This window comes from Pempheris klunzingeri, chromosome 12 (assembly GCF_042242105.1).
Source record: "Pempheris klunzingeri isolate RE-2024b chromosome 12, fPemKlu1.hap1, whole genome shotgun sequence".
Lineage (NCBI taxonomy): Eukaryota > Metazoa > Chordata > Actinopteri > Acropomatiformes > Pempheridae > Pempheris > Pempheris klunzingeri.
In genome coordinates, this window is record NC_092023.1 from 2662650 (window position 1) to 2675534 (window position 12885).

The 12885-nt window shown below is 41.9% G+C and overlaps 1 protein-coding gene across 1 annotated transcript in view; it reads right to left on the reverse strand.

Annotated features, from left to right (window-relative positions):
• LOC139211001 (collagen type XIX alpha 1 chain) overlaps positions 1 to 12885 on the reverse strand; it is a 92630-nt gene that overhangs the window by 14588 nt on the left and 65157 nt on the right. The window contains exons 25-42 of the mRNA XM_070841238.1: positions 12768 to 12848; positions 11097 to 11138; positions 10506 to 10583; positions 10076 to 10111; positions 9817 to 9870; positions 9521 to 9574; positions 8689 to 8730; positions 6809 to 6913; positions 6573 to 6626; positions 6048 to 6101; positions 5105 to 5158; positions 4899 to 4952; positions 4526 to 4570; positions 3428 to 3478; positions 3204 to 3248; positions 2289 to 2315; positions 1123 to 1176; positions 121 to 165 (exon numbers count right to left, since the gene is read on the reverse strand). Of these exons, the coding sequence (XP_070697339.1) occupies positions 121 to 165; positions 1123 to 1176; positions 2289 to 2315; positions 3204 to 3248; positions 3428 to 3478; positions 4526 to 4570; positions 4899 to 4952; positions 5105 to 5158; positions 6048 to 6101; positions 6573 to 6626; positions 6809 to 6913; positions 8689 to 8730; positions 9521 to 9574; positions 9817 to 9870; positions 10076 to 10111; positions 10506 to 10583; positions 11097 to 11138; positions 12768 to 12848 (975 nt within the window). The remainder of the gene's footprint in view (positions 1 to 120; positions 166 to 1122; positions 1177 to 2288; positions 2316 to 3203; positions 3249 to 3427; positions 3479 to 4525; positions 4571 to 4898; positions 4953 to 5104; positions 5159 to 6047; positions 6102 to 6572; positions 6627 to 6808; positions 6914 to 8688; positions 8731 to 9520; positions 9575 to 9816; positions 9871 to 10075; positions 10112 to 10505; positions 10584 to 11096; positions 11139 to 12767; positions 12849 to 12885) is intronic.

Consider the following 12885-nt stretch of genomic DNA (forward strand, 5'->3'; position numbering starts at 1 on the left):
TTTACTTTATGAAACACCATCGACTTGTTGCCTGCAGCAGACCTAAACAATACACATGATCGATCAAGAAGGAGTATGAGTCTGTGTAAATTAATAATAAAGAAAAGAGATCTCACTCACTGTAGGACCTGATATCCCAGGTGGACCAGCCAAACCAATATCACCCTGAAGGAAGCGTAGCAGAAATGTCAGACAGATGGCACAGACATCAACTTTTAACACATTCAGACATGTTTCAAATCCTAATTGCCCCTTTTTACTTCATCGTATTTAAATTTTGCACTTTGTCACAATGATGGTTTATGTTAAGCACTTTATTGCCTTGTTGTTAAAACTTGCTACACAAATAAGCTTGCCTTGCCTTCCATAAAGAATACACATAAATCACTGTCATGTCAAGCAGACACATAGATGCTGATATCAGAGCCTGCCTACACCTGGGTATAATGAACGCTCCTCTCGGTTTGGACAAATTCAATGCAAGAAACTCTTAAAAACCCATTTCTACTCAGAAAAATCATAACTACAGAGTTATGATAAACAACCTCCTTATGATCTTGAGTCGTCGTCGTCATATTTCAACAGCAAACACTTTGCATATGTCACACCTTTGACAGTATTCCCCTAAAGGATAAATTACTCTGGATGTCACAGAAACTGAAATGTTCCACCCCTGAACACACACACACACACACTCACACACAGTCACACGCTGTCAATCAGTGGCAACTTTTCCATACACATTTAGACGCAGGACGATGAGAAGAGTTGCATGCAGGGCTTGTTTTGTTCCATTAAGGAAAATATGTGCAATAGTAACAGTTTATTGTGCAGATGGTTAACTTGTATATCCACAGTTTAGAGATTTCAATCTTGAAATTCAGTCAATATTTCAAAAAAAACAAGCTGTTGAACATAATTATTTTTCATTAAGTCGACTCATAACTCCTGTTTCAGTTTCATGCAGGGAAGCGTTTTTTAAAAATAGTTTTTGTGCTGGTTATCTAATCTCAGACATGAACTGTAAATGTAAATGTTCTGTAGTGAGAATAAAGTACAGAGAACCACTTTGTAATCAGGTTAGTTAGGTCAAGGCAGGTGAGACACAACACTGTTGCTTACCTTCGCACCAGGTAGCCCTTCAAGTCCAGGTAATCCCATGGCCCCAGCTTCCCCCTAGGAGACAAAAAAAACACCACTTGCTGTGTCAAGACATGAAAGTCACCGCTGATAAAGACCAAGGGTTGTTAGTTTGCTCCGATGCTATTTTTGTCCCTCAATAGGAGGGCAAGTAAAAGGCATCATTATAAGGCTGTCAGTGAACATTACCAACAAACAAGCAAATATAGATCGACGCTACATGAGGGCCAAGATTTCACACATGTAAATTTCTCCTCTTGATATTCTCAGTCAGGCATTAATACAACTGTTCATGTGTCAATGTGGAGATGATACTTCAGCCTGAGTGTATTATGTTATATGATCTATGACACACGCTGTCACACCTTGTAGGCTATAGATGGGATAGAAAAAGAGCCCCATTTGACAATCACAATCAGACTTGCTTTCAGCACTAAAAATAGAGACCCATTCCCAGCGCTCCAGCAAGTGATGGCCTCTATCTACCTCATCTTGCTCAGGCTGCCATGGAGAAATGCCATTACACAGAATATGGGGGCAACCGGTGCTGACATAGACGGATTGCGCAGGTAATTGTCACACATGTAGATTGTCATGAATAAGCGAGTGCGGCTAAGGGGAGAGTGGGCCAGCCAGAGGATCAGCTGTGAGACGGATTGGGGCAATTCCACCACAGCAATGGTGCCGCTCACACAATTTATTAAAATGTCAAATTAGCATCCTGGTGAAAAATCACTGTGCAACAAAACAATAAAAAAAGCAATTGGCCCCGTGAGAATAAAGAATTCAAGTTGATGGCAGAAGCGCTGAATTGTTTCCATGTCTATGTGGATTGTTTTCAGGCGTCAGTATGCAGGGGAGGGCATTTGAAGTGCAGAGAGAGTTCATAGGTTCCCACTGGCAAGACAATATGGTACAACAGTAAGACATCTGTAGGACACTTGATCATTTTTTCGCTGTATGTCGGAGTGCCACTGAGAGTGGTTAAGTGCTCAGGCTTCAGGGCGTGTTGACTTATGTCGTGGAGAACCACAGAGCCAATGATAGAAGGAAACTGGCAACTCTGACTTCTCTATTTTTTCAGGCAGCTGAAAAAGTAGAGCAATATTTCATTAAAACATATTTCAGAGTGAAAAGCTTCAACTTACTGAAGGTCCTTTATCTCCTTTGAGACCCTTAAAAGAGAGGAAAACAAGGACGGATTATTCCCATGAATGCAATAATCACTACTCTATAAATCATGAATGCAGCCAGAAATGACATGTGGCTGCAGCATGTTGTTGTCATGAAAAATGAGTTTGTTATTGCTCCTCTTTTATCCCAATTTCTACCTGTAAATCATGCTCACATGTATGTATGTAGGCTTTCTCACACAAGATCAGGATCATATAATCTTGTCTGGTTAATGCACTGCCTTTGCATGTTTAACTTCACTTAAGCATTTTTCCACACTAAAAAAAAACAAAAACCAATCAAGGAATAATTGATAAATTGGGCTCCTTGTACCTCTGAACACTGATGAGGATGCTCTCTGATAGACTCTTCCAGGGGAGCTGTTGGGAGGTGATTTAGCAGCGGTTCATGTGCATTGTGCGCTGGGGATATTGGAGTGTCTATTTTATGTCGCCACTGTTAGCGTTCATTGTGGTGGAAGGATCCCTGTGAGTGAACGTCTCCCAGGACCGGACCAGATTACAAACTGTCTGATAAGGAGGAGCGGGGGAGAGCTGATAAGCATATCGGGTGACTTTGGCTCGGCACTGAGCGGAGCAACTGAACTTCTAAGCCCATTTTGCATATCAATGATGTTGTGTGTCCTAGGGTGGGTCAGAGACACCTGTTTGAGAGTCAGGAAGTCTCTTGGCCTTCACTAACCACCATCTCTCAGTGAACATGATTGACTGTGATAGGGCCCCAGAAGCCGAGATAACACTGGAGGACTGTTTGTTATTCAGCTCTCCCAGGTTCTGCGGCTCATACAGTATCAACATGTCTGTGTGCTACTGTTTCTCCACAGCACACTGTAAAGGATTTGCTTCAGGCGTAACAATGATTATGCTTACCGGAGCACCAGGAGCTCCAGGGGGTCCTAAAATAGCTCCACCACTCTGAAAAGACATTTTTTTTAATGTTATGACTACAGTATGTATTTTACAATATGGGTCAAGCACATTTTAAACACCAGCACAGATTCCTTCCTTCCAATATGATTGAAGGCACTGCACTATGCATTAAATGGATCACAATGACGTTATCACTGAGTTAAAGCCATCTGAGAAGTCTTTACCTGCAGCTTGTACAGACTTCTCATCCCATTGCCCTCCACATGGGGTACACCCTAAAACACAATCAACAGTAAATCAGACATACCCTCTCACTGACTCCTCGCTGTCCTCTGAGTTTTAGGCACCAGGAGTCTTTACTGCAAACTGTACAGTAGGTCTGGAGCAGTTATATACTGTTAAGCCCTTAAAAGCTACATGAGAGAGATCAATAGCTCATTTGGTGATTACACAAAGAGGGAAAGAGAGTGCCGGAGAGTGAGAAGTGAAAAGAGGGAACAGGAAAAACAGAGCACAGTGGACTTAATAATCCTTGAGCCAGCGGTAATTCAAAAAATAAGAGTATCTCAGAAACACAAAAGAGCTCACTGATTAAAAGAGATTTGGGTATGAGAACTAGGTAATCTAGACTTCTTGGGTTGTATTAGAACATAATAGAATGTTTTTCCCATGATAGATTGGTATAGGGCAGCTATTGTAAATGTAGAAGGAGTCAAGGTTCTCATTTAGAAGCAAGCGGATGCCTGTGCCCTTTTCAGGCCACTGAGCCATCCCCTGTCCTCCCAGACTGCAGTTTATGAGACCAGGGTGTGGGGGGGCACGGCAGGTTCAAGGGGACGGCTGATGAATTATAGATTTGCCTTTGGAAGTGCTTACTCACTGGCCTTTTAAAAGGGAGGGAACATGATTCAATGCCAGCGAGCAGGTCGCCGCAATTTCATCACATTCGTACTAGTTTGTCAGTTGTGTTTTGGTTGTTACACTAAATACTGTTAGACTGAGCAAAATACAAGTACAGAAATGATCACTTCTGTAGGAAAAGGTGCCGAGACAAGGTTTCAGCTCTAACCTTTGCTAAATCACAGGAAAAAGAACATCTCACTGCCGATAACAGCACAATGAAACATGTTTAAATGCATTTCAATGCACTGAGTGAGTTGAATAGACGTCTGCAACATGCTTTTTTTTTCAGCAGAATGAAGAAAGAAGGAAATAAAATGGCAATAAAATGCATCTAAGTGTAGATATGAAGCTGTGACTTCATCTGAGGTTATGACATTTGTTATCACCATCTGGTTCTTGTTGAGGTGGGAGGAACTTACTGGAGGCCCTGGCAGCCCTGGTGTGCCCGGTGGCCCTTCATTTCCCTGCCAAACACAAAGCAGAGGAATTCCTAAACATGGCTGTGAAAATGAAAACGCTTATCAAACACACCTGCCTTCAAAATTCATAATAAAACCACATTTTGTGGAGAAAAAGCCTGCAGAAGTTATTGTCAAAACCATTTATTTTCAGCCTCAGTGTTCAACTAAACATATCTGCATACAGTCTGCATGCAAAGCAGCAAACTGAGATCTTTAAATAAGTCATATAATGTACAATGTATAATGCATCCATCCACTGCACACTGTGCATGAAGCAGAGGAAGGCACATCTCGATCATTATATAGAAAATTGGTTAAGTGGTCGACTTACTTTTTCTCCTTTTGACCCCATAGCGCCCATCGGCCCAGGTCTACCCATAATCCCCTGCAAACAGAACAGCATCTTTACAATGGAATCTGTTTTATGCATCACACACAAAATAAAGACCTGTAATCACAAAAAGGTACTCTTCACGTTATGAAGTAATGAAAGAAAGGATATGATATCACTCCACATAAAAAGGACAGGCTTCTTACCAGGGCCCCTGTTCGACCCGTCACACCAGGAAGTCCTGGTACTCCTGCAGGACCCTGGAGGAGACACAAAGTGGGTTAAACAATTTCTCAATATTGAAAATGAATAGTTTTGTTTCACAGACATGTGCAAAGTAAAGCATTAATTGCAGTCAGGCAAATATTAATTAGCTGGAACGGAATCCATTAGCAACAACAATCAGAGATGAAATAATACAGCAGCTGGTACCTAAACTGTGGAGGATGTCTATGTGCAGATCTTTAATCATTTGTTTAGATAATGTATTTCTGTACTGTTGATTGTGTCTTAGAGATGGCATCGGATATGTTTCTCTCAATGATTACTTTCATCACTGAAAAGAAAAAAAAAACTTTCAACAGAGCTATAAAACATGTTTTTATTGAGCCTATAAAATCTAGTAACAAGTGTGGCTGTTACAGAAAATCTCCTGCCACTGCAGTTCAGTGCTGAAAGTTGACCTATGAAACGCTTCTCAGCACCTCTAAAGAGTGCCTTGTTTTTTAATTAGCACACACACACACACACACACACACACACACACACACACACACACACACACACACACACACACACACACACACACACACACACACACACACACACACACACACACACACACACACACACACACACACACACACACACACACACACACACACACACACAGGGCAGGCTACGTTCCTAATAAAGCAGCTCCTCTGAGTGCAAAAGTTAGAGCATAGTGCACACACAGCACTGTGGATAGCTTTTGATAGCTTCTTTTAAAAACAGACTTTCAGGGCAAACAGGATTTAAGAAGACACAGGCATTACAATTCATTTCCATTCTTTTGAAAAACAAACTTACCTCTCAAAGTCATAGCAACTTTCAGATGTTTGGATAACTACTGGATTCATTTGTTTAGATTAAACTTCTTTCGCTCACCTCATCACCTTTATCTCCGGTAGGGCCTGGGAACCCTCTCTCTCCTTTGACTCCCTGCAGGAAGGCAGAACCAGTGATGGAGGGTAAAGTCAATGTTTTTCCTCACCAAACAGAAAAAGGCCTAAAAAACTAAAGGCTGGGGGGTCTAAACTTCAAAATGTCTCTTCCCTCCTCTCAAAGTTCATGACTTGAAATTACTTAGTTGTACAGCACAGTATCCATAGCAACACCGACTGCAGCGAGCACATACAGTACGAGTGTGCAGAATAATACGAGTTGTAGAACAGCTGGTTCGGCTTACAGAGTTAATCCAAAAGGCAATTTATGAAAGGCGAGTCATTGTAAATCTCTATGAACTAGATTAAACACACATTTCAATAAACAATGTCACGTAATCAGGCTATTTGTTTTACAGATTCTTTAGCCTCACTGAGATGCTGATTAATTCACTCAGATCCACAGTTACATTAAGAATACGCTTTATTATGTACTGACTATATTAAGGGCTGATATTTCCTTGCCTACCTTTGGGCCTTCTTTCCCAGGGTTCCCCATAGGACCTCTTACACCTGGATCCCCCTGTTTAGGATGGAAGCTCATAATGAATATAAGTGTTGAGCACACATACACTCAAAGTACTTAATAAGCAACCCCAAGAGGAAATATAACAAGTATCATGTAAGGCAAAGTATCATGGAGTGGACAAACATGTTGACAGCATCTGCTCCAGATTGCCTCCCATGCTGATGAGTTACTTGTACCTTTTCTCCCACCATGCCTTCTACACCTTGCTCTCCAGGGGTCCCCTTCTCTCCCTTCTGCCCCGGAAGCCCTGGGACTCTCGTCTGGCAAACACTGCAGGCATTCTGCCAGCGCAGGCAAGGCAGGAAGCAAAAGAGGAGGCAAGGATAAGATTTCATCAAGCTGAGCTGGAGCACTGCGTTTTCACCCTTTATTATGTCACATCCCCCGGGTGGAGGACAAGACCCCACCTGACACAAAGTGTTCTCTAAATGTCTGCAGAGCAGAAATAATGTGAACCCACCAAGTGTGTCTCCAGGAGTGTCTCTCATCTAGGTGAGTGGTGAACTTTGTCAAACTCATTGACTGTGACATTTAGGTGAGAATCTTAAATATCATTGTCCCTGATCCGGTCTAGATATAGGCACTGCACCTTCCAGGAATTAGGTAGCAGCTCTCCGCTGGAGGGAGGCAGCAGGAGGAGGTATAGTGCACCATTAAATCAACTGTGTCTAACGTGCAAAACTGAAAATAATGTCCTTGTCATCTAGCTATCCGTCAAAATATCAAGTTATCAATAGAACAAAATAAGAAGAGCTTGTTCTACTGAGGTTACGAACAAAAAGAGAAAAAACTGGTTTGAATGTGTTTAGTCCTCTTTTGTAGGTGTGTTCAAGGTGCTGGAAGTACTAATTAGAGTGCCATAAGTAACTCTGATGACATTTGTAAACAGCAGCTGAACGTAACAGAGCATTTAAACGGATAAAGTAAGTTGACAATGAAGGAAAAGGTTGATAGAAAATTATAAGGCTGCTGGTATTTGGCTTCAGCCGTCAACGATTAGCCGCGTGAAGGCAGCATTTAACATCACAAATTAAAAAGCCTTATTCAGAAAAGTGTCCTGCAGGTATTATCATTAAGTAAAGTGACTAATCTGCTTCGATCAAAAGCGAAAAAGAATTAATCTATAACTTGCGTGGATTCTGACTGAAAATGGTAATTCTGAAGTCAAAAGTATTTGATCAAGGCCAAAGGCTGAAAAGTGCTTCACATTAACTTCCCTCTGCAAAGTCTTCAGCTGCTGTTTGTACAAAGGGGGCAACAACTCTACGTGTAATCCTGCAGGAACAACACCGAGCGCTTTTCACTTTTCTTTCCTAATCTATCAAAGTTATATCTGTATCTCACCTATTTAAAGATTACAAAGATTGTTTCATTATCAGGACAAACACAATAGGTGATGAATCACATTTTCTAAGTCTGACGTTTGTTTACTGCTGGCCCATTATGACTGATTGAATTAAGAATGCCACCCCCTGAACAGTGTATACAGGCTATACGTTGTTATGTAAATCCTCCTCAAGCAAACAGAAAAGAGTTTGACCGACAGAAATGTATATACATTAACCATTTTACTAGGTTTTCTTTACACTCGAGGAGATTGCTGTGAGATAAACTGATGTGAAATTGGCTTCATGCGGTGGGAAGAAACTGGGAAAACTAAACTACCCCAGCGTGTTTGCATATCTGCAGAGGAGTTTAATGTCAACCCTCTGATACGATAATCTCTGTAATAAAGAGTTTTGTGCTGAATATTTACATTGCACAGATAGTTCCTTTGTGAGCATGCAGCCATACATTATGGCTCGTCTGTGCACCTGTGGTGACTGATTCTGCCTGGATTCCTTGCGAGATTATTCAAATGTCTCTGCTACTTCTCCCAGTAATCCTGATGGAGGCACTCGAGGGCTTTTGCTGCCTTTCTAAAGTGATAGCATCCATATATTAATAGAACAATACCCTTTTAACTGAACATTTTTTAAATACTAAGCCAGGCACCCATTTGCATGTTATTGTCTGTGAAAAGCTGCAATTATCATTAACTATGAAGATAAACTACCTTTAGTAAAGCACCCATGTCTCCAACAATCGGCAAGGCTGTCTGTCAAAAAAAAAAAGAGAAGAAAGACAATCCATGAAACATTGTCACAGTCTTAATTTCAGAGCTAACATATCTTTCTTTTTTTGGGAAGTATTCTGCTGTTCTTTGCTTGGTGCAACATCATCTAGTAAATTGCTTAAAACATCAATTCATAAGACCATCTTGAATGCCTTTAAGGAATGTGATTTCACCCCAAACATTTTTTAACACATTTCTGTTGCAGTGTTTCATTTCCAGTATTTATGTGCAACGCTTGAGAGAACAGTTTAATAACTTTGTTGTTGGAAGACAGAATCCTCACATCTTCAAAATATTGTTGTTCTCCGGAGTTGAGAAAAACATTTTTGAATTGTAGCCCATGTATTTTTTAAAAACATTAAATGCGCAATAAATGGGTTTTCCTGGGTCTTTACAACACATGAATATAAATAGGCTAAAATGCTAAATTCTTAAGTCTTTGATGCAGCAGCCGCAGCTCTCACATGGTATAAGAGCTGCTGCTCTACATCTATCAGAGCTATGGTAAATGTTGCTTATCTGAAACACATGATAAGACAAGAAAGATGTGAAAACATGTGCTAACAACAGGGTGCTGCCAATTTGTCTTAAACCGCAACATTGTCCTCAAAGTGATGCTGGTTAGTAAACAGCAGGGCTAGCTGCTAATTATCCCAAAAACTGGAGCTGCATTGCTCTTCATCGTGACTTTGGGTGAAAGGTGGGCTCGGTAGTTTATTGCAGATCAGTGATGCTGAACAGCAGAAATCAAAATGAAGATTTTCATACTTACTGGTTCACCTGGGGGTCCAGCAGGGCCTGGTGGGCCTGGTCTACCGGGGGAGCCCTTTAATTGAGACAAAGAAAGAAGTTAACAATCCTCCTGGCTGTGACATCAAGCAGACATGCATGGCTATAGCTCTGTTTTCACACCCATCTCGGTTGGTGGGGATTTGTGTCCAGGAGCTGTGATACATCGTACTTGTTCAAACACAGTGGGTAGCTGACATTCGTTTATGCTTCCGGACGTCTTTTCATCCGCAGATGTGTGAGGGAGTGAACGAGAGCGGACAGACTGATCTCACTCACCTCTCTCCCTGTAGCTCCAGGAGGGCCAGTTAAACCAGGGGCTCCCCGAGGACCCTGAAAAACATCCAGATACTTTGATGATTTTAACAATCTCGCTTTATACAACCAGCTCACAACTGACAAACACAGTTGTTGATTGTTTTTGTATGGCAAAATAATTGGAGGACCCATGGCTGCAGCATCAGCGGGCTGAAAATCATTAAAAATACACTTGAACATACAGTTTTTGTGTTGTGGATTCAAAGAATTTTTCACAGACCTCAATTCCTGGCTTTCCTGGGGGTCCCATGAGGCCCTAAGAACACATCACACATCTTGTTAACACCATCTGCCCTCTAGCACCCAGGATCCAATAAAGGAATTGTGTTAGACACCTTTTGCTCTATTGATTCTCTGTCTCCAACAATCCTGTATTTCTGAAATGAAAGCACTCACTCACAATCAAATCTGCGAGCTTGAAACTCGCAGTTCAGAGCATGTATGATGAAGACAGAGAGCTGTATGCCCGCACCTCTCGGTAATGGCCAGTGTTTTCATCCGAGAGTTTATTTAATGTGCATTGATGTTGATATTCAAACAGGATCTCGGTCATTCGATGACTAAAGACAATAACTTGAAGGTATCATGTAGTTTGAGCAGAATAATGAATGTTGGGAGACACAGACCAATCAATACAGCATCACACTCACCGACGGGCCAGTGACACTCTTTCCAGGTTCACCTTTCTCACCATGGTCTCCTGGCAATCCTGGAACACCTCTCTCACCCTGGTGAAAATACAAAAGGAGCTGTCAGTAGGGTTTCAGTGAAGGAGAACCCAGAAGTCATGAGAAGCTGCTCCACTGCACGATCATTAAGTATTCACACTCTGCCGGAACTCATTTTCCCTTTATGTTTTGCCTTTAGTAGCTTCAAGGGTAAGTAACACAGCTATGTTCAAGGCTAATGGTACGCACATGTTCATTATCTGTTTCATCTGACCTCATGCGTGCGTTGTGATACGCAGTATATCCATTGTACTATTATTTTTCTGAGACAACAGCCTTGATCATCGGTGCATCTTTAATGCATTGTTTTTCCAAACTACAATTCTCAGCAAGCACATGCAGTACGTGACCATATTAAATGGCATCATTTCCAGGAGATGGGTGATTCCCAACCACGGGTACACATTATTATATGCTAATAGTAATGGATAAACAGATGAAAACGTTAACTACAGGTAATGGATAAAAAGGTCTGCAGAGGTAAAGATGGTGGGCTGTATAGATGGCTCTCACCTTGGGCCCGCGAGATCCCCTAGTTAGAGACAAGCCATCACCCTACAGAACAACAGGAGGAAGACATCAGAAAAGGGATTCACTGCACATTCATCAGCGATTCACTTTGAGACCTGAGGTGTAGCCCCCCCCCCCCCGAAAAAAAAAAGCTGTTCGAGTGCAGGAATTTACAGGAACAGGAACATTGAATCTAGATGAGCTACACAGGGAAAAGTCAGTGTTGCATTATGAGCTCAAGTTCAATACTGTTTACAACATTTTTAATAGTTTCTGTGCACAGAGGCAGGCTGATAATGCCATAGCAAGGAGCAAAACACTTGACTGGAATCGAGGCCACTGTAAGCATTATTTACTGTACGGAGCTGATGAGACATTGATTTCTGTGGTCAGCATGTATTAGTGCTACAAGTCCGACATGGCACAATGTAAATTAACTCTGTGGAAGTTGGATTTGAACAAACACAGCAATTCTACAGTTTCAGGGAGAAATTCCTTTGAACATAAAACGGAGAAAGGTTTGGGAAGTTCAGAACATTTTGAGACAAATAGAATTATCCTATGACTGCAATTTCTTTTGCGTTAAGACATTATGCGTCGGCATTGCACTGAAACAAAGCCTTTAAATCAGTACTTCAGAGCAGAGGGAGATTGCAAATAATAAAAAAAGTCAAAGAAACAAAGAGTAAATTGCTCATTATTCATTTAAAGGCAAAAATCAATGAAGTGACATTAACTACTTGAGCAGGCTGACTCATGAAAAATGCTCAGACCATCAGCACTCAGTTCTGTTTATTGCTTTTTCCCTTTTCTTTGTCTTATATAACAAAAGAACATGAAACGTTCAGAATCCATTTTCCTCCTATGCCTCGAGACAGAAATGACATTCATAAAATCCAGGGTCAGGATGTGAGTGAGAAGACGCCTGCCACAAAAGACGACTCTCTTTGTTTAGCTTTTGAACATATAACAATAAAGGAGGTCATTGGCCTGCTCTCCTTGACACTTACACGCACATTTAGCCCTCCGTTCAGATCCTGCTGCAATTTCCACAGTGCTGAGATACATTAAAGGGGTTTAAATACTTCTGCCTGAATGCAATCTTTTCCTTATTACTCTGCTCATCTGAATGCAGTGCCCCTTGCGTGATGAGTGGGTCTGCTGCCGAGCTTAATGTTCGGTTCAGCGTTGCCACACACAAACAGACATGATTGTTTAAAGCCACAGAACACTTGCAGGTGATTAGGGAGTGCAAGCGCTGTCCCATAAACCAGGACCGAGGCCTTGGCTGCACATGCGCCGCCTTTTTGGTAAAGCGGTAATGAACATTTCTATATGCAAAGCCATGTCCATAAAAGAGAGTGCCTCAACAGCTATAAGCTCCAAAATGGGAGGATAGGTGATTACCCAGGCTGGAGTTAGCCACTGGTGGATTACCTAACAGCACTGCATCTCCATAATGTCATGGCGGCTACGCAGCTGGAGGAGTTGGTCTCCTTGAACTTATCTGCTGCCGCTCCAGCTGTTCAAAGTCGATCTGCTTTGTTCTGTTGAATTTCCCCATGTTGTTTCGTATTCTACACCACCAGCTTCCACTTTTGTGGTCTGTGGCTTGAGGGCTGAAGCCAACAAGGTCAGATGATACCGACTCTCTAAATTCGACATGGTACCCACCATATATCCACCTCCAGGCTCTCCGGGCTCCCCCTTAGGACCTGGAGGTCCCTGTGGCCCCATCACTCCACCGGAGTCCCCCTGCAGACAGAAAGACAGACGGTATTTAGGAGAGACA